Genomic DNA, 20,610 nt, shown 5'->3' with positions numbered 1-20,610 from the left:
TGGGGAGTCACTATGTAGGGAGCAGGGACTAAAGATGCCGATCTTAGTACCTTGACTGGGCATGGTTGTTCTAGTTTGCTTTCTACGGCTGTTATAAATTCCAAAAGCAACCAGGGTAGGAAAGTGTTTATTCCATCTTACAGTTTACAGTCCATCACTAAGGGAAATCAGAACAAGAACTCAAGGAAGGAACTAAATCAGTGGCCACTGAGGAATGTTGCTTATTGGCTTGCTCGGCCTCCTTTCTTTTCTTTCTTTCTTTTTTTTTTCTTTTTTTCTTTTTTTCTTTTTTTTTTTTTTTTTTTTTTTTTTATCCGGCCTCCTTTCTTATACCACCCAAGATCATTTGCCCAAGTGTGGCTCCACCAAAGTGGGCTGGGCCTGCCCACATAAATCATCAATCAAGAAAACACCCCACAGTCCAATCTGGTGGATGCAATTCTTCAGTTGACTGTCCCTTGGCTGAGGTGATTATTTTGAGTCAGGCTGACAAAAATCTAACCAGTTTGGTGGTTGTATTTTACATAGACATTTCTGTTGAGGTTGCCGTAGGGATTTAGACAACTTAGCTTACCGTATGTGAGGGCAGTATTTTGGTCGGTAGCCAATCTAGATACATTTTTCTAGCCAACTTTTTCCTTCGTTCCACTAAGAAACACCTCTCTAGGTAAGAGGGTGCAACAGAAAATCCACTGCCAGACTTGAAGGCAGGCTTCAAATGGAAAGTGTGCTTTGTAAATCAGTGAGGTCTTCACTGCGCTTCTAAATGCAGAGCCTGGTGGTTTACTTGCTTTAAGTTACGTGTCCTCTCTTAATTGCAGTCATTAGTACCCAAAGTAAAAGTCTTTACATTCCCTCCAAGTGTATTTGAGTGGGCTCCCACTCTGCCCCACAGGCCTCTGCCCCCATGATGCTTCAGCTGCCCCACTATGTTAATCAATAATTGTATTTAAAGCAATTAGTTTTGTAACCAGAATCTTTAAATAGCTATGCAGTGCCGTTTTAATTCTCCGCATGTAGTCCCAACACATGTGAACAGTTTGCTTAAGATATCCATGTGTTCCCAGGGAATGTTGCTCGTCACACTTTGTGTTGACACTCATTAGACCTTCCTTTACTATGATCATTCATAGGGAAAATTAACTTTTTCAGGTGTTTTTCCCCCAGTCTCTTTATATCATCCACAAACTCCTTGGCTTTTCATCAAGCAACCAGCTTCAAGCTCACTAAACTCCTCTCCTGGCTCTTCCCTAACCATCCCATGAGGTAGTTAAGGCTCCTTCGAGCCCCGGGCAAGAAAGCTATAGCTCAGAAGGAATGCGAAGCAGTGTGGATGAGGGAGTCTTGTCTTCTTTCTGATTCTAGATAAGATGAAAATGACTGGAAAGATTAATAACTTCTACCTCTCTGCAGATTTTTTATTTCCCCAAAGTGCAATTGGGCACACAAGAAGTTTTCTGCAGAGTTCAAATATACATATTAATGGTAAGTCTCTAACTTACCATTCTTAGCAACTTTGTTTTATTTCATATGGCTTTGCTATTTCAGATCCAATTGATGCCTCAAGAACATCAAAAAGGAAATATGAAGGCATCCATGTGACCTCTAATGCCTGCTGCAATGTCGTGGCACTATAGCTAGCTGCGGTAAATAAATGTTGAGAAATCTGCTGACCCACACAGCCCCTACACTCATCATAGAAAAGGCCCATTGGGCATGTTATCACATGACCACTGGCTGACTAGGTCATGGAAGATCACCTGACATGAACTTGACCAATCACACTATACCTTTAGGTGCGCATTGGTGAACCCCTGTTGGTTCCATGACTAAGGCCAAGAAAGACTGGAAGCTACTATTTGGCCATGTTGGCCAAATGCCTGAAGAAGGAAAACACAGTGATGTGCCGAGAATGAGGGTAAGTGGTACACTGGTTGTCCCTGAGGTCTTTCCAGAACATTCTCAGTTCCTGGGGCAGTCTTTTTCAGAGAGAAAGAATGAGCACCGCTATCACTCAGGGTCCAATCCTAAGACAGGAACAACATAATCATTTCCCTGTGTGATTAACCAGTAACTTTGTTTAGCCAAAACCACTACCCTGTAATCCTGCCCCACTATGCATACCTGCTGAAGCCAAGGGGAGACATAGGTTGGGGGTATAGACAGCATCAGGCAGAGCGGGCTAGAGGCCAGAGTGCTAAGCCATGACCAGCATACCTGTAAGCTTCCTGTGTCTTTCAGGCAACAGGGAAGACAGTATAAAAAGCACAGACACAATGAAGACTTCTCCATAGGTGTGTAAAGAGGACGCTGGGCTAAAGAGGAAAGCACCGGTTGAGGGTGCTCTAGATCTCCTTGAAGAAGGCCTGGGACCAACCCCTTTGGTGACTAAGTTCCCTGGGTTTCCTGGCTATAAACTGGCTGTAGCTGGGTGGTCACCTAGGCAGAGGGTCTCGGGTGGCATAAAGACACAGTGTCACTGAACTGAGTAGCAAGGCACAGACCAGGAAATAGAAAAGGAAGGCAACTCTGTGCCGCGGTGTCCCTCCAGCGCCCTCTACTGACCTAGTCACTCAATAACGAAGATGCTTAAAGTTGTTATCCTGGGTCCAGGTAAATTCGAGCTGAGATACAAAACAAGCAAGGGTGCACACTTGCATAGCTAAGCTCTGCAGCAGCCACCACTGCCTAGACTGCCATCCTATGGTCTAGTGATCTGATGAAGATTGTCATAAGACACCATAGCTCAACCCAAAGGAACAAGACTTTAGCTATCCGAGGTGTCTTTCCAAAGCATAACCGTTTTTAAGACTTGGTGACAACATACCATCCCTCAATGTTGTCCATGGGTTAGGGACAGGGAGATGTCTGGCAAGGTGTCTGTAGTTCATGGCCTTTTGTAGAACTAAGATGCAGTCCTGGGCACCAACTGGGTTAGCAGCCCCTATTAAAATGATCTCTGAACCCCAGGGAAAGTAAATGTCTTATACCAAGAATTGCAGACCTGGAACAGAATCCCTGTACCCTGACCTCTAGTTTTTTTTCCCCTAAGTTCAAGACCACTGACAGGCTGCACTAGCATAGATGTGGAGTACAACAGAGATGCTGATTTGACCCTCCAGATCCTGGATGAGTCAGCGACCTGACAGGGAGCAGCTGTCATTCTTCTGAAGCTCCCAGGGAGGTTCTGATGAGCAGCACAAAGTCGGAACCCTTTCCTCTCCCACACATACTCTGCTACTGAGGAAGTTCTGACACGCAGAGGAGGGCATATACCCGGCTACAGGTGACAGATTAGGGGACCCCTGCTTCTACCTTCACTCCCAAGACAAGCTGTCCCAGTGGGTTCTCAGGATGCTTTAGAACATCTGCCTCCACTGACACAGAAAGCACCTTGTTTAGAGCAAGAGTCCGAGAGCAGCCCTCTGTCATTCTCTGATGGCTAAGTACAGAATTCCTGATAGCTTAATCTTCTGTCCCCTTCCTTTTCCTGGTGACTGGCTGTAGAGGGTCCGACCTGCAGTTTCCTGAGTGAGCATCTTCATATGCTGTGCCCAGGCTTCCCTCACAGGCCTCACAGTGCCCCAGAGCTTGTATAAACACCAAAAACAAAACAAAGAAAACCCAAGGAATCATCACTTCCCCCTGGCTAGGAGACTGCCTAGCCAGGCCACTGGGGAAGAGAGTACACTCAGTTCCAATGAGACTTGATGAACTGGGATAGATGGAAAGGGGGGATCACCCTTTTCTGAGGATAAGGAAGAGGGAAGGGGGACTGGGAGAAGAGGAGGGATGGAGCTATGACCAAAAAAGAGGAAAAAAGCAAAACCAAAACAACACAGGAATCCTGCCTTGTCTCTGCCAGGAGGGAAGGGATGGGCCTCAGGGAAGGGGCTGGGCTGACTCCGAACACTTCAAATTATTTGTGTTCCTAGGAGATAAGGTCAAAATCTGGCTAACTCTTTGCAGGGAAGATGGCTTCGGAAGCCTCTTTATCTTAAGTGTGACAAATCCCAATTTCACTTAGTAATTTCCTTATCCAAGAGCAATTAATCAGTATTCTTGCTGGTGATTGGGGCCTTCTGATTTGCAATTTCCCTCTATTTTTCTTTAAAGCCTACAAACTGTACTTTATTAGCTCAGTATTGGTGGCAACTGGTATCAGGAAAGTGATAATGGCAAGACTGGCCACAAGGACATAACAATAAAAGTGACATTTATCGTGAGTCGGCATTCCTCTAATCAGCTGGCTCTTTAACCTCTTTTGTCTTGAGACCCAGGTCAGGGAGTGTCCTGAATTTCACTCTGAACTGGGACAACAGATGTTAAATGCCGCCATTGGGAAATGTGGGTAAGTGCTGGGACCACCGTCTCCACCCAAGCCTGACTAATTCAAGAGACCGTACTTCCAATCTCTGAACGCCAGGACCTTCTGGAATTACTTTTCTAGAGATGTGACACATGGTGGTCAAAGCAAAGATGTTCAGGTCAAAGATTGAGCTTTAAATTCTGGTTCAGGTAAAGGAGCAAGGTGGGGATGAAGGGGGGGGGCACATATCTCATGTTCCCTTAGCAACAGCACCAGAGATAAATACATGTCTTCTGTCCGTTACAGTGTGCCACCCAGCTCAGGCAGAAAGCCTGCTGTTTCCCTTGCAATGTTTCCACTGCACACTGATTTTTGACTTCTGGGTTTCATTATGCACTGATTTGTAGACAATAACAGGGGGATCTCACAGAAATAACAGGAAAGCAAAACTAATTTGAGAACCAGCATCCAGAGAATGACTCAGAGGATGCTCTAAGTGCAGCATGTTTCCTGGATCGCTATTTTCGTTGCCCTCATTTTTTTTTTTAAAGGGAGCCATTTTTCTCCTGGTGACAATGTCAGCTGCTTCCTTGGGACAGACAAGGAACTCATATTTCTGCCAAATGAAAGGGACATACCTCACTGAGGTTGACAACTGCTTCTCCTCGGGTGCTGTGTCTGCTCCACCCTGTCCCTTATTTCCTAGCTGGAAGTCTTCCTGGCTGCCTGATTGTGCCTGTGAGCATCCCCGTGAGACGTTGCACAATCTTTCTCCGCTACACCTGCACACATTATGGCCTTTTCATAAACCCCACCTTCTACCGGAAGCTTACTTGCCACTTCTTGCAGAACCCTGAACATAAGAGCTTTGTTTTGAGATGGCACATGGGCAGGACTTCTGGAACCATCTTAGGATGTATTTTGGCTATAGAACTGGATTGGAAGGACCACAGCCCAGTTGGTGGATGAACAGCTAGTTTCTCAGTTAAAGTGGGGGGACGACTAACAAGCCTTTCCCTGAACTCTGTCCTTTAGGCTCCTCAATTACCTCCACTCTCCAAAGGACAGATTACAATGAAGTGAACAATATCACACGTCATGTGGCTAGGAGTTACAAGTCAAGAAAACATAGCAGGACAGTACCAGTAAAAAAATAAATAAATAAATAAATAAATAAATAAAATAAAAGACTGTTTACAGTCACCATGACACTGGATGAAGCAATTTACTAGCTTATCAAATATGCAACACTTGTATGCAAATCATATGCAAATATGAATACCAACTCCCACAGAGATAGGCCTTGCTTTGCTTTCTCTAGTTTCTAAGGCAAATCCAATTTGGCAAATGAAAACAGAAAACAGCTCTAAAGTAGGCTTTAAGGTGTTTATGTACCTCAGCTCCTGACCCCATCCACCCCAAAGGTACTTTAAACCTTTATGCGTCTTGTTCACACAGAACCTCACTGGTGAGTTCAAAAGCATGTTCTCCTCTGTCCCCAGGGACCCGGGAGGGTGAGAAGCCCCTTAAGGCCACAGAGGAGCCTGGTGACTAAACTGTGACCTGTCCCACAGCTCCCCACTCGTTCCTTACCTTCCCTGGACACTCTGGAATGCCCACCCTGCCCCAAGTGCTATTTGAATAAAAGAACAATTAAAAGGAAGGCTGTGAGAGAAAGAGGGCTGCTGTGTTACTATAAATGGGGGCTCAATAAAGGGAAGCACTAAGTTGGATTCTCCACATCTCCTCCACAAACATGTGTTCGTTTTTAGAAAGACGTTAATGTTTTCTTTAAGGATTCTTAAGCCTTGTGGGAAATAGAAGTCTGGAGGAAAGTGGTGTAGGGTAATAGATCCTATGGCCTAGATGGCAGTAAAAGGATTACCATGGGCAGAGGGATACAAACAGGGGTCAGAGGTGAGGCAGATATGGAAGAATCATCAAAAAAACAAACTGTGTATAGAAATTCCATAAAATGAAATCTGTTACTATGTCAATTCTAGCCTACGGTTAATCCTGTTGTATGCTAATTTTGAAAAAAAAAAAGCAAATAGACCTGGGGAGATGGGTCAGTGAGTAAAGTGCTTATCATGAAGACATGAGGACCCAAACATGAGTTTGGGTCCTTAGCACCCACTTAAAGAGACAGGTTCGGTAACATGGCTTTCTAACCCCAGTGTTTTAGGGACAGAAGCAAACAGATCCTTGGGGCTAGTGGCCTGCCAGGTTAGCAAGATCAGTGAGCTTCAGATGGGAGATCCTGTCTCAGAAAATAGACTGAAGAACACATGAGAAGGACACATTGACCTCTAGACACAGACAGATAAGACAAGACAGACAGACACAAACACATACACACACACACACACACACACACACACACACACACACACACACACGAAATAATAACAATTTCCATGGGTCTGCAAGCTAGTATTTCTACTCCATCTGGAGTGAGCTGCCTCCTAGCTCTCTGCTATAGGCCTTGGCTACTTACCTGAGCTGGAAAGAACCAGAAGAAGAGGTTGCTGTTGTAAATCTTGTTCACCGTGATGTAGCCGGCATAGCTCTTCAGGTGCATTCCAGGGAAAGGACTGACCATGCTCTTCCTTTGCCCTGGTGAGGAGAAAGAAAAGGTATGGAAGGGTCAGCGAGCATGCTCCATGTTCTCTCCAGCTCAGGCTGTAGGAGACCTATGCTGGCTAGGATAAGACTCGCATGAGGCATATGCAGAGCCACATGTTCCAGCTTCCTTCAGCTGCTCCCCAGACTCCCCCAGACTCCCCATCACAGTGAGGCCAAGGCCAAGGGAAACTGAAAGGGGGCCCAGGGTCCAAGTCTTTGTAGGTTTTGTTTGTTTTTTAATTTTCGAGACAGAATCTCTCTGTGTTAGCCTTGGCTGTCCTGGACTCGCTTTGTAGACCAGGCTGGCCTCGAACTCACAGCGATCTGCCTGCTTCTGCTTCCCAAGTGCTGGGATTAAAGGCATGCACCAACACACTTGGAGGAAATCATCCAGCATCTCTATTACTTTTGTACCCCAGGTGTTTACACTGCACCCCCTGAATGGGCAGCAGACAAGGTACAGGGAATCAAACTAAGCAGCTGGAAGTTTTGGGGCAGGCTGTGGGCCCCACCTTCTTAGGATCAGGTGTAAGGGGCTCAGAATGGCTAGAGGCAGGCATTGAGCCTAGGTGACCTCAGGCTTATGCAGGACAGTTGTGGGAGGCAGAGGCCCTGGATTTCTTATGCCAGCAAAGGGACAGGAGAGGAGAAAGCATGCTCAGCCAGCCTGGGAGGCCTTAGACTAGATGACACTGATGGAAACCAAGATTTATGAGACCATGACAAAGGAGAAGCATAGAAAGGTTAGGTAATTTGCCCTAAGTCTCCTGGCACTAAAGATGAACTGAGGCACACACCCCAAGTAGGCATAGTTAGGTTGCAAGGCTGTTCCTTCCGGCCTGCTACAGGAGGGGGCAGCACTGAGTCAGGGATCTAGACAACAAGAAGTGGGAGAGAAGCAACAATAAGGAACAGAACAGAAACGGAACAGACAGTGGGTGTTAGGGCCTGTGGGAGGGAGCAGAAAGAAATCAGGGTAGGGCTGGGGTGGGGGTGGGGGTGTCCTTCACTAAAGAACCACTCCAGAACAGTATCTCCATCTGAGAAACATTAAATTGGAGCCTGCTTGAGAGGTCAACAAGCCATCAACTAATGGTACCCACTGTAGTGGGCATCTCTGGCCAGCTTGGCACCCAGCCACACCAAAGACAGAGAAAAGAAATCTACCATAGTAAGAACATTCAAACCCACAGGAAGTGATGTAAAATCGAGGGCCTTTCTCCCACATACCACAGCTCAGAGGCCACAGGTTCCTTTTTTAAAATGGACTTCACTTCCAGAAGACACTGCCCTGACCTCTTCTCTTGTATTCGCCAGCACAACTGCCTAACCAGCTTTGGGACCCTCAGCAGCGGCAGCAGCCCATCTCCCTCATGCTGCAGTTTCCCAACCGAGACTGGTGCACCCTTTATGGGTGCACAGGAACACGGGAGTCATCATGTCCAAGCTTGTCAAGAGAAGCCAGCTTAGGGGCTCAGAAGGCCACTCGGTCAGTAAAGTGTCTGCCTTTGCAAGCATAAGGACCTGGGTTGAGTCCCAAGGACCCACATCAACAGTCAGCTTATGTGATGGATGCTTGCGATCTTGATGGTGAGGAAGCAGAGGCAGGAGGATCCCTGAGGCTGGCTCGCCTGCCAGTCTAGCCAATCAGTGTGTTCCAGGCTGACAAGAGACCCCGTCCAAAAGGAAGTGAAGAGTATTACTAAGGATGACACGCAGCATTGTCCTCTGGCCTTCGCACTAACGCACATACAGGGCTGGGGAGGCTGGGAAGAGAAGAAGAGAAGAAGAAGAAGAAGAAGAAGAAGAAGAAGAAGAAGAAGAAGAAGAAGAAGAAGAAGAAGAAGAAGAAGGAGAAGAAGAAGAAGAAGAAGAAGAAGAAGAAGAAGAAGAAGAAGAAGAAGAAGAAGAAGAAGAAGAAGAAGAAGAAGAAGAAGAAGAAGAAGCTGGCTTGCACAGAGCAGAGCTACGGTGGCCTGTAAACTGCCCATGGTGATTGAGACCAGGCAGAAGCTAGGGGAAGAGGCAGTGGTAGGACAAAGACAGGTCTCAGTGGGAAGTGGTCTGAGGATCCAGCTGGACAAGCCTGGTAGAAAGTGAAGTCTCTGTTCAGACAGACCTGGTTTATAATCCTAACTCGATCCCTCATTAAGTCGCTTCTCTCCAAGATTCTTTCTTTCTCTATAAAACGTGGACACAGATTACCCTAGTACAGGCTTTCTATGAAGAACAAGACATGCTTATGAGTGTTCCTCAAAGGGAAACTGACGTAAAACAAGATTTCAGTCTGTAGTAGGTAGGGGTCCTGCTAACCCGTGGGAAGTCACTCCTAAAGGAAGCATACATGTCTGAACGTTTTGCCCTTTTTAGCTCTCCCAGTGTTTCCCAGGCAGGATTACTTAATCAGAGCCACAGTTCAGCCCATTCTCTTTCCAGGGGCACTTGTCTCTCTTGTGTCTGAAGTCCCCACCAAAACTCATAATAGGAATTGGATCCTCATTTTGAGGTATCAAGAGAGGGAAAAAAATCAGTCTTTGAGAGCTGAGCTTTGGTAGGTGATAAATGTTAACGCAGCGTGGGCCCTAATCCAGTGTGGCTGTACAGAAGAAAAAAACCATAAGTCAGGACCTTCTGTCTCACCATGAGGGCCTGTGCTGTTTCAGGGCTCTATGAAGTGCCGTCACCCAGAACTACCTCACCAGATCCAGCTTCTGATCTTGATTCTTCAGCCTTCAGAACGTCAAGCTAAATAAACTTTCACTGTTTTTTAACTGCTTGGTCTGTGTGAACCAGTTACAGCAACAGAAAAATGGACTAACACACCCACCCCAAACCTGACAAAGGGAAAAGGAAAAAGATTGTAAGAGAAAAATAAAGAGACGTTTCTGGGAGAAAAATAGGAAGTTTTCTGACTGTGGTGGTTTGCACAAGAACATCCCCCATAGGCCCGTGTATTTGAATGCTTAGTCACCAGGGAGTGGCATTCTTTGAGAAGGGTTAGGAGGTGTGGCCTTGTTGGAGGAAGTCAATCACTGGGGTGGCCTTTGAGGTTTTAAAAGTCCATGACAGGCCCAGTCTCTCTCTCTCTCTCTCTCTCTCTCTCTCTCTCTCTCTCTCTCTCTCTCTCTCTCTCTGTCTCTCTCTCTCTTTCTCTCTCTCCTCTCTCTCTCCTTCTCTGCCTGCAGATCAGGATGTAACTTCAACTGCTTCTTCAGCACTACATCTACCTGTTTTCTCCCCACCATGATGATAATGGACTAAACCTTTGAAACTGTAAGCCAGCCTCAATTCAACGCTTTCTCTTATAAGAGCCGCCCTGATCTTGGTGTCGCTTCATAACAATAGAACAGTGACTAAGACACTGGCCTTGCCTCAACTCCAACTCTATCCTCTAACTTTCATTTCTTCCTCTCCTTCTACTCTCACCCCAAAGGAAGATCACACTCCAGGCTTGGGAAGACCTCCCAATGCTTAGGAGATACCTTCAGCAAATCTAGGCATCATCACCTCAGCATCAAACAGAAACACGTCCATTCCCCCAAACACAAACGAGCAAGGAGTGAAAACTGAAGGCTGCAACGAGTGAGGTACAATCCAAGGAGGGGTAATGGGCAGGACAGGATTCAAGATAGGAGACAGAGAAAAATGGGAGAGGTCAAAGTACAACGAGGAAAAGAGAAAGCATATGATAGAAAGGAGCTGGAGGGAATGGAATGTGGGCGAGAGGTGACTGGCGCAATCTGTCTCTGAGGCCAGCAAGGGCCTGCAGACTGGCTCTAGATTGATTCTCCTGCTCACTTGTCCCTCCCTCCTGGGAACAGAGCCAGGCTGCATCTCTACTAACGTGTACTTAGGCATGCCCTGTCCCCTTTCTCCTCCAGCTCAATTTCTGAGCCCTTGGGACCAAGCATGATGGTTAAGAATAATTACGGATGGTTAAGAATAATAATGGAATAAATATATGGGCAGCCGTTGACAGTACACTAGGATTGGTATATTTCTTCAACCCCTCTCAAAGACAGACCTTGCCAATGCCTTAATAAATGTTGAAGACCCCTTTTCTACTTAATGGGAGAATCCGATTTTAAATTCCCATTCACCAAATCACAGTAGGAGAATCAAGAGTTCCCTCAGCTAACATGACTGGTAGACATGTTTGACTGTGCCTTTCATCCTTAGCCCAGAGTTATCTGTTAATAGCATATGGAAAACAGGCTCTCACATGCAGTTTTTCATCTTTCTGGCACTGTGACACACAATATAAATGTTTTTCAAAAGTTAAAGAAGAAAAAGGGTTTTCTTTGAAGTCATCTTACTTCCTCCTTTGCAGTTTATTCTTGTTGCTGGTGTTTGTGACATTAACTCTCTGAGAATAATTGGAGTGTGGCCAGAGAAGCGTTGAGCCAACTGGGGCAGATCCACAAACATGCAACCATCCCCAGTGTAGACAATGTACGTTTAGTCCACAAGCAACAAATCAGAACCCACTAGCAAATACCCTTTAGAATTTGGTAAAAAATAATAATAATAATAATGTTTGTAAGGATGCTAAAATTTGCCTTCTGTATTCATTTTATTCCAGAATGTAAGGATTTATTTTAGCCTCAGAGAAAGCAAACATGCAATTACAATTATATAAAATTAAGCTAGTTAATTGGGTATTTAAAAAAACAACTCCCCTTGTATTTCTATGAACTACTGTTTATCTCAACAGTGTGTCCGTTAGGATGTTAAGACTCCCATTCTGGCAGCTTTGACAGATCCCGTTAACAACAGGGATTTAAAGAAGGAGCTGACCATCTGTCCACAGCTTCCTGAACTTTCAGTAAAGCGGATGAATAAAATTATCATTAATTATGTTGTCGGGCAGCGTCTGAGTCCCCAGATGCCCGAGCTTTTCGATCCACCACTCAAATTCCATTCAGCGATTCTGAGTTTGAAACACAACTTTAGCAATGGAAGTTATTTGTCACTTGACATGGCAAATGCTGCCATGTGTAGGATGAAAATCTGCTAGGATTTCTACCAAAGGACAACCCTTCCTGTGTATGCCCATGACTGTGGAATGTTCCTAGGCCAGGGGAGGGATGGGAATGACCCATTGTTAGGGAATTCTGCAGTGTGTTCTTCACTCAGTTCTGCCACATGTAGGGCACAGACATGCCATGGCTTCTCTCACTTAACACCTTTCTTTAGCTGCCTCCCTTAGTCATGGTACAGGTGACCGTTCTTGGGTCACCCATATCTTGAGTCAGGAGATGGTCACATGGCACAGCCATTTGTAATGTGGTCGGCATGCAAAGAGGTTATAATCGCAGAGCTGCCCCTTACTGGCTCTACAGCTCTGGGCAAGATACTTACCTTCCCGGAGCCCTGGTTTTCTCCTCTTCACAGCGGGAACAATAACTATGTGTTCTTTATTGGGGCTGCTCTGAGACATGCATCCCCTTTGGGCAAACCCTGTAAGAAGCCCGAGTCTCTACTACTTTGCCTGATGCTGGGTAAGACTTGGTTATAACGGCTCAACTCCTTTTCAGCTCTACATTAATCAGTTTTCTCTGGCTTCTTGTCAAGGAGGTGAACCTGAGCATCAGTCTCCAGTTATTAAGGAAGCTGAACTGAGTGCAGTCCGACACTGTGGGGTGGGGGGTTGATAGTGTGTTTCAAATGCACCTTTATATGTCACCAGCTAGCCATCTTTCTCAGAATTTTGTGCAGAAAAGGAACTGAACTCTTTTAAAAAAAAATCTGATTACACAATGAAGGCCTTTTTACCCTCTTGCAGCAAAGAGTTGGCAAAATCTAGAGCTTATGCAGATTTCACGGAGAAGCAGTCAAGGCAGGACTCAAACCCCTTGATTTTAAAGCAAACAAAAATGATGATGTCCTCTTGATTGGGGGGGACACTCCCAATGGGAAAACCCTGCTTTATTTTAAACTTCCTTGCAGAGTATTTAGACTTACTTTTGACCTTTGAGGCCATCATTTCCCTAGAACTTGTGGTCTTCTCCATCCTCAGTCGCACGGAACCTCCAGCTGCACTAGGCACAGCTTCAGGCTCTGGGCGAGTCCCTCCTCTTTGTCTCTCCCACTCAGTCCCTGCCAGCAGCTCCTCAGATCCCACCTCACCCACCCCTTCCTTCAGCAAACAGTCACTGTCTGGCTCCTCTTTCAGACCCTTCCTCGATTCTTTCTGGCTGCCAGCCCAGTCCTCTGCTTCTTTGTACAAACAGTTGCTCAATGTCAGAGCCTATGTTCTGACTCAGGATCAATCGAAGACCCACGGATGAGGTTCTTCGTGGCCGTGGTGATCTACCTAAGCACCAAGATGCAGGCATACGCTTTAGACTCCTAACACCAAATCTGACTTCTTTCTATTAGCTGACAGATATTAACCCCTGACGGTCTCTTGGTGAAGCCTATGCAAACACTAAGATTTGGGAAGACATTTATAGGATACAAGGAGTTTTCTAAGTTTTGTTTTGTTTTGTTTTTTTTTTTTTTTGGGAGGGGGGCTCACTAGATTTTTCCTGACATTCTTGCAAGTTAAGCAGACTGTCAAGTCTCCACCTTACTAACAAGGAAACTGAGGCATAGGCTGTGAATAACATGCCTGGGGAGAGGCACGGGAGAGTGGTTGGAGGGAAGTCCTAAGTGTGGATCCCATATCTACCAGGATGGAGCCCACATCTACCAGCTGGCATCTGTGCAAACTCAGTCAAGTCCTTGGACTTCCTACCTCAGACTTCCTAGGGGGACACACCTTACTTTATTGACAATCATGAATGAATCCTTGACATATGGAAGCTGGAAGGATTGTAGTGTCTTTGTCAGCGCTGTCCCACAGGGAGACACTCACTGGTTTTATGAAGAGAAATGCTGCAACTTAACCACATGAATAGTCCTCCGAATACTTTGTTTTAGTTAAAAACTCAGATAGTATATGGCATCAAGTCATTAGTATTTGAAATAAAATAACTGAATAAAAAAACACTGACATGGGCCAGGTGGTGGCACATGCCATTAATCCCAGCATTTGAGAGGCAGAGGCAGGTGGATCACTGTGAGTTCGAGGCCAGCCTGGTCTACAAAGTGAGTCCAGGACAACCAAGGCTACACAGAGAAACCCTGTCTCGAAAAATCAAACAACAACAACAAAACCAAAAAAAACCCTGATGTGTATTTTGCATCACCACTGAAGAAGTAAAGTTAAATAAAGTAAAATAAAATGTAAAAGTAATATCAGTTTTCTGACTGACACTTACCCTCCTTGATCTTCCCTGCTTTGATGTAAGGGCTAAGAAACAGAGGCTGTCCCACATTTCCCTTGAATGGTCTGGAAACATAGGCACTTCGGTACATGGAGCGAAACAGCCCATCACCAGGGCTGACCATAAACAGGATCAATGAAGCAGTCACCTTCCACATGGCACCAACCATTTCTTGTTAGCCTAGAGTGAGAGCAGCAACATTCCACACATGAGTCAAGAGTCAGTATTTACCTATGCCCTGTACATACATGCGTGGAGTCCAAACAAAACTTTCCTATTCTGTCTAAGGGCAGTTTGCTGAGCACCTTGGACGTCACTAGAAGATAAGTAAGGCCAACCAATCCCTGTTGATCCTGACCGCAGCCACCTAACAGGAGATTCTACAAAAGATGCACAATGCACCTTAAAAGCATCTGTTATACTTAAAAACTAAGCATTGGAAAGTAAACCCAGCAGAGAATTAGGTAAAGCCTGCAAGCAACCAGGGCTCTAGAAATGGTCACTGAGTGAGTGAGTGGTGGGGACCATTCTGTCACTGCAGAATGACAGGTGGTCTGGGGCACATTTCAGGTGAAAATCACCTAGGAAGCTCAACCCAAAGTGGACAGAAATGAAAGGAATCACATTTGGGCATTTGTGAGCAACAGGAAAAGCAACCTCACTCCCTCTGCACAGAACATCCAGTAGATGGCTTAAGGAGAAGGGAGACAGACCCTGGGTGTCCAGTGTGCTTTGCAGGGAATTTAAAACAAGCTACAGGTTTTTAAAACCATCTCTCTGGCTCTTACAATTCACATCTTATGTTCAACAAGAAAACAGAAAGAAGCGATGGAGGATCCTTTAACTATGTCCAAGTCCCTGGGCTTATTATCATCTGATAAGCAAATTTAAGAAACCAGGCCCCATGGGCACATGCCGCCTGTAAGCCTAGTGCTTAGAAGTTAAGGTCAAAAGCAGTTCAGAGTCATCTCTGGCCACGTAGTGAGTTGTCAGCCTACCTGCACTATATGAGACTCTGTCTCACACACCAAACAAACAAAAGGTATGTGTGGAACAGGGCAGAGAAATGGTTTATGTCAGGGGCTCCTGCTACTCTCAAAGCGGACCAGAGATCGCTTTCCAGTACCCGTGGTGGTAGTGGGTGGATGGGTGGGGGTGAGTCACAACCTATTTGTAATTCCAAATCCCCTCTTCTGGCTCCTGCTGACAATTGCACAAAGGCACACGTAACCACACACAGCTAAAAATAAAAATCAGTTTTTAAGAGGGAGAAGAAAGAAGAGACAATTAGCAACAATCTTCAAGTGTGATGGTTGCTGAGAGTACTTGCCTGGCAAATCATCAAGTCATGTGATCTGCCACCTAGACTTTACACCAACATGTAATCTGTGTTTGCAATGGGCTTTCCTGTGTGTTTTTTAATGTGTCCTTTAGCTGATTTGAGTCTCCTATTAGCCCCACCAAAACATCAAGAATAATGACCATCAATGGTAGGAAATAAACCTAGGCTTGATGTGTTGTCTCTTGTGAGGACACGAAGGTAGAGAGACCAGGGACTGACTTCAGGGCCTCCTCTGGGTATATGGGAGTACATAAGGCCTGACTTTGGGGCCCCCGGGTATATGAGGATACATGAAGTTCTTGTGAGGTCTCGTCAGACTCTTCTCATTTGAAATCTTGATTTACATCAATCATAGCTTTTGTTCCATCATACGAATTTTTTAAATATTGCATTAAAACACTGTTCCTCACTACTACTGACATTTTGTGACCGTCTTAGATCTTGCTACATCTTAAGCCCAACCCTGCCTAATGTATTACAGCAGCAGCACCTGCCAGCAGCGGCCTCTGCACCACTGCCACTAAAGCATGATGGGTAGCCTTAGCTTTAAACTCTGACTTGCGTGGTTTTATTTTAGAGTTGGGGATGGAACCCAGAGCCCTGCACAGGCTACTGAATTATACTCCACTACTGAATTACAACCCCAGCAGCTAAACTCTAAACAAAATACTGTTCAATGAATAAATACCCCATTCACTCAGGTTTCTGATTATAAAGGGAAATACACAATTATGCAAACACAATGCCTGTTTTTGATTTTCAGTGCTTCAAAGTGTCAAACCATTAGAACACTTTAAAAATGCAAAATGTGTACAACTCTATTAACCTCATGTTTAACACAACCCAATTTAGCATAATACAAAATATTGGTTGTGGCAAATTTAAAAAGCTTTTCAGCAACATTTTCCCATTGAGGTAAGGGCTTAATATCATAATTTGATTGACTAAATGACCCTCATCATACCTCTCAGGGTTAACCTAATAGAATTCTCATGCTTAATGTAAATAAGCCCGTCCAAATATAGTACATAGCTAACAATAGTTTTGCCTATTATTGACTATAATATAGAACCAAATTATTTTAGAAATTGAAATTAAGTTCTCAGGAGGCCCAAGGATAATGGCCACTATGGCACTGTTAAGATATTGTTTTTAATTATGTGAATTTGTTACACTAAGGCCTTAATAATATAGCTACTTTAAACAAATGCCTGAAATCAACAATTCTACTGTTTCAGAAAAGAGAAGCCTGGTGTTATAAAAATAATAATACTAGAAGCTCTTCCAGGAAGAGGGTCCCCTGAAGCAGATACAAGAAACCACTCTGTTGTCTAGTTTCCCTGTCTTCTAACAGCAAGCCTCCAGCCCCCTTAATGGCATCATTAATATTTAAACCACCACTGTAGTCACAGCATTACCCCAGAAAGCAGAGCTTCACTCAACGATGTTAAAGAAAAAAAAAAAAAAAAAAAAAAAAAAAAAAGGTGCAAGCAAGCTTATTTTAATTGACATAAATTTAGTACACAAAAGTAGGAGTTAGGTCAATTTAGCAGTGCTCATTAACATTTAATCAAATAACCACTAGAGTCATGGTTTCCACGTCAGTGAATTAAGGCAACAGCATACTTCATTTCACAGTTCTCATTTAACAGTCAGAATGCCACAACTGCTCAGCTGTCATCTCTCCCAAGGGAAATGGAAGCCATTAGCATGAATGGAGGAGTGAAGTTTCTTAAAAAAAAAAAAAAAAAAAAAAAAACCAAAGCCTCCTTCACTGCTTTTGCTGATCCTAAATTGGACTAAATCTCTCATTTATTAAACACTGAGGACTCTCTGAATGAATAAAACTATACTAGACAGAAGTTGTGAGTCACAGAATGTACGAAGAAAAACCCCAAAAACCAAAAAACAAAAAGAAAGGAAGAAGAAAATGCTACTGACCACACATTCTCTCAAGTCTATCTGAGTGACTATGAAGGACAGAGAAACAGCTCAAGTCTGAACCATCAGAGTGACAGGCCCAAGGAAGACAGTCCTGTTGGTGTCTAGGAACACAAATGCTAGGCGAATTCCAGCCAGATTAGTAAAATCATAAAGGCAGTTCAAAGGCACGTGCTTACTAAAACCACTAGATTTTACCGCTTGAACCCGCGTGTCACACATAGTCTATATGAAACAAGGCTATTTGCCCCAGTGTTCTTTAGGACAAGAAAATAACACACTACATCTCCGGTCACAGATAGTAAGATGTCATAAACAACTGAAATGATTTCAGAGAATGCTTTGACAAAGCACTGGGTAAAGAAAAGTAGACCAGTAGACTAGATATGGGGATTTTCTCCTTGTTTTATATGTTATATAAATTTCTAAGTTTTTTTTTTACAATAATTAAGTTTATAAACTCAAAAGAGTAGTTTTTCTGGCATTTTGATTTTCCTTCAAACAAAGCAAAGCAACCGATAGACATGACAGAAAAGCAGGGGGCTTGTTCCCTACTCCTCTTCACTACCTGGTTATGACCTCTTGCGTTTCCTAGGAATAAGGTTCTGTTTGTTCTTTTTTCTTGAACATTCTATTCAGATGTATCCTGATCTGCAGCCACAGAACTTCAGAGGCTCAAGTGGGGTTTTGCTTGGTAAGTGAGAAGGCACTGGGTAAAAGTGAGATGCGCTCAGCATTCCTTGTTATTGCACCTGCTTCTACTTCGAGTCTATAACAAATATGCATGTAAGCATTGCTAAGCAGAAGTATGAGAGAGCGGTAGGTGTAAATGAGGAACCAAGGTATTCTAGATCAACAGAAGACATTGTATATTCATATGATCAGATTTAGGTGTCTGACGTGGTAGAAAACCCACACCTCACAAAGAACCGACTTGACCAGGAGGGTCCTGGATGAGTGAGTTGGTGAAAAGTGGGGCCAAGGCTCAAAGGCAGGATACATTTATGGTTCCAAATCTCACCTCCTTCCCATGGTCCCTGTCCGGCATCATTCAAATATTCCGACTCTGATCTCAAAAGTCTTTAGTGTGTCCCAGTCACAGACTGTTGAGCAATACACAAACTAAGGGATAGATGGAATATGGAGAAGTCAGTCTTCATGGGGAAGGTCCACCACCATAACTCATCAAGTGGACTTTGGTTAGATAGCAGCTCCCCTGTGTCTCACTCAGGGTGTAGCAGGTCATGATCAGTATGGTTGCCAGGTACATTGGGAGGAACCCTGAAAGACCATTCTTTAACACAGATGCTGTTTTGAAAACTCAAACCAAAAAAACAAAACAAAAAAAAAAAAACCAAACCAACAACAACAAAAAACTATCATAAAATGAATTCTATCTTAAAGCAAATTTTAAAATATAAACCCCAGACCTACCATTTCCTCGCTATTTTATTACTAAATTCGGCTTGGAGTCATGCTATATTTTTATGTGTCTGGTGGGCAAAAGAAAAAAAAGAATAAAAGGAAGGGAACATGACTGGTCGCTGGTATCCTGGAGGAGAAAGTTTATGGCAGATAACAGGAGAGCATAACCAGAGGCAGGGTCACCTGGGAGAGTCCAGAGTGGACATGACCAGACTGAGCTGAGCCATCTGAGGAGAGGGTGAGGGGAAAAGAGAGGGGAGAGAAGGGGACCAGGTGCAGCCCCCGCCCCCACACACATGAGGCTCAAAAAAGTAGAGGATAGATTTTTTTTAAGGGACCAAAATGGTTGGATTATAAGGAAGGGCAGATGGGGAAAGGGCACCCCAGGCCCTGGCTGGAGGAGTTCAGGGTAGAGGTGGAGTATGCTAGCCATACCCTGTAACAGGTAGGGACTGAGGGATGCTGGGAGAATCTTGTGGCCAGGTCCACTTTGATATGTTAAATAGGCACCTGGGCAATTTGTCTTAGGGTTTGAGACTTACCAGTGGGCAGCTTCCTTCCACTCATCTTTTGCTAACCATGTTCTATAGCCCTTGAGAACTCAATACCAGTTATATGGACAGTGTTTACACCACAGAGATTAGCAGGCTCACAGTCCATGTCTCTTCCCTCCACGGTCCATTGTTATGAGGTTTTCTCTGTCTCCAAGGTGAGCTGGACACCGCTTCCCATCAGCTCCCCCCCCCCCCCCACTCCAGTCCCGATCAAAGTGGCCAGCAGAAGGGACATGAGAGGACTGTCCTGCTCAGTTGCCCCCTGGGTATTGAAGCAAGAGCAGTGTGCTCAGTGCAGAGGCTTCAAGAAAAGAAACCCAAAAGGGCCACTTGAAAGTGTTTTCTAGTGAGTAAAAGGTACAAAATCTTAGTAGAAACACACACAGACACACACACAGACACAGACCCACACAGACACAGACAAATACACACACAGACATACACACATAGACACACACACATAGACACACACACACACACAGACACACACACAGACACAGACCCACACAGACACAGATACATACACACACAGACACACACACATAGACACACACACATAGACATACACAGACACACACAGACACACACATAGACACACACATAGACACACACACAGACACACACACAGATACACACACAGACATACACACATACAGGCACACATACACATACACACATATACACGTACAGACACACACACACAGAAACCCACACAGACACACACACACACACACACACACACACACACTCCATTCAGGCTGTCTTCTGTTTCCCCTTTACTCCTCACGTTTCCATTGTTCAATTTGACTACTCCAGCTAAAGAAATAATGTTTCATGTGATAACCATTATTTCCATGATTAAAATAAGCATTTGGATTCCTTTCCATGTTTAGCTGTTTTTTAGATTCCCAACATGATCAATAATATCTTGAAAAATTAAAATAAAACAAGTCAGTAACAGCACTTCCATGAAATCCATAATCTAAAAGAGTTCAAGTAGGTGGTTCTACAATTTGAAAAGATCTGGGCACCTGGCAGGGGTCTGCGAGCATAAATGAAGCATGAAAGCATGGTAATAAAGGGCTGTGGTATTACCTTGAATTAAATAGCAGCCAAGTCCTAAACGTAGCCACTTTCTCTAAA

General features: G+C 44.4%; 1 protein-coding gene across 2 annotated transcripts in view; it reads right to left on the bottom strand.

The window, feature by feature from the left end:
• Positions 1 to 14,374, bottom strand: part of Cpvl (carboxypeptidase vitellogenic like) — a 99,832-nt gene extending 85,458 nt beyond the window's left edge. For both annotated transcript variants that reach the window (XM_051151601.1, XM_051151602.1), the window contains exons 1-2: positions 14,200 to 14,374; positions 6,807 to 6,925 (exon numbers count right to left, since the gene is read on the bottom strand). In XM_051151601.1, coding sequence (XP_051007558.1) covers positions 6,807 to 6,925; positions 14,200 to 14,374 — 294 coding nt within the window. The remainder of the gene's footprint in view (positions 1 to 6,806; positions 6,926 to 14,199) is intronic.
• Between the last annotated feature and the right edge of the window lie 6,236 nt (positions 14,375 to 20,610).

Source organism: Acomys russatus, chromosome 10 (genome assembly GCF_903995435.1).
Source record: "Acomys russatus chromosome 10, mAcoRus1.1, whole genome shotgun sequence".
NCBI lineage: Eukaryota > Metazoa > Chordata > Mammalia > Rodentia > Muridae > Acomys > Acomys russatus.
This window is presented reverse-complemented; position numbering and strand designations above follow the sequence as displayed.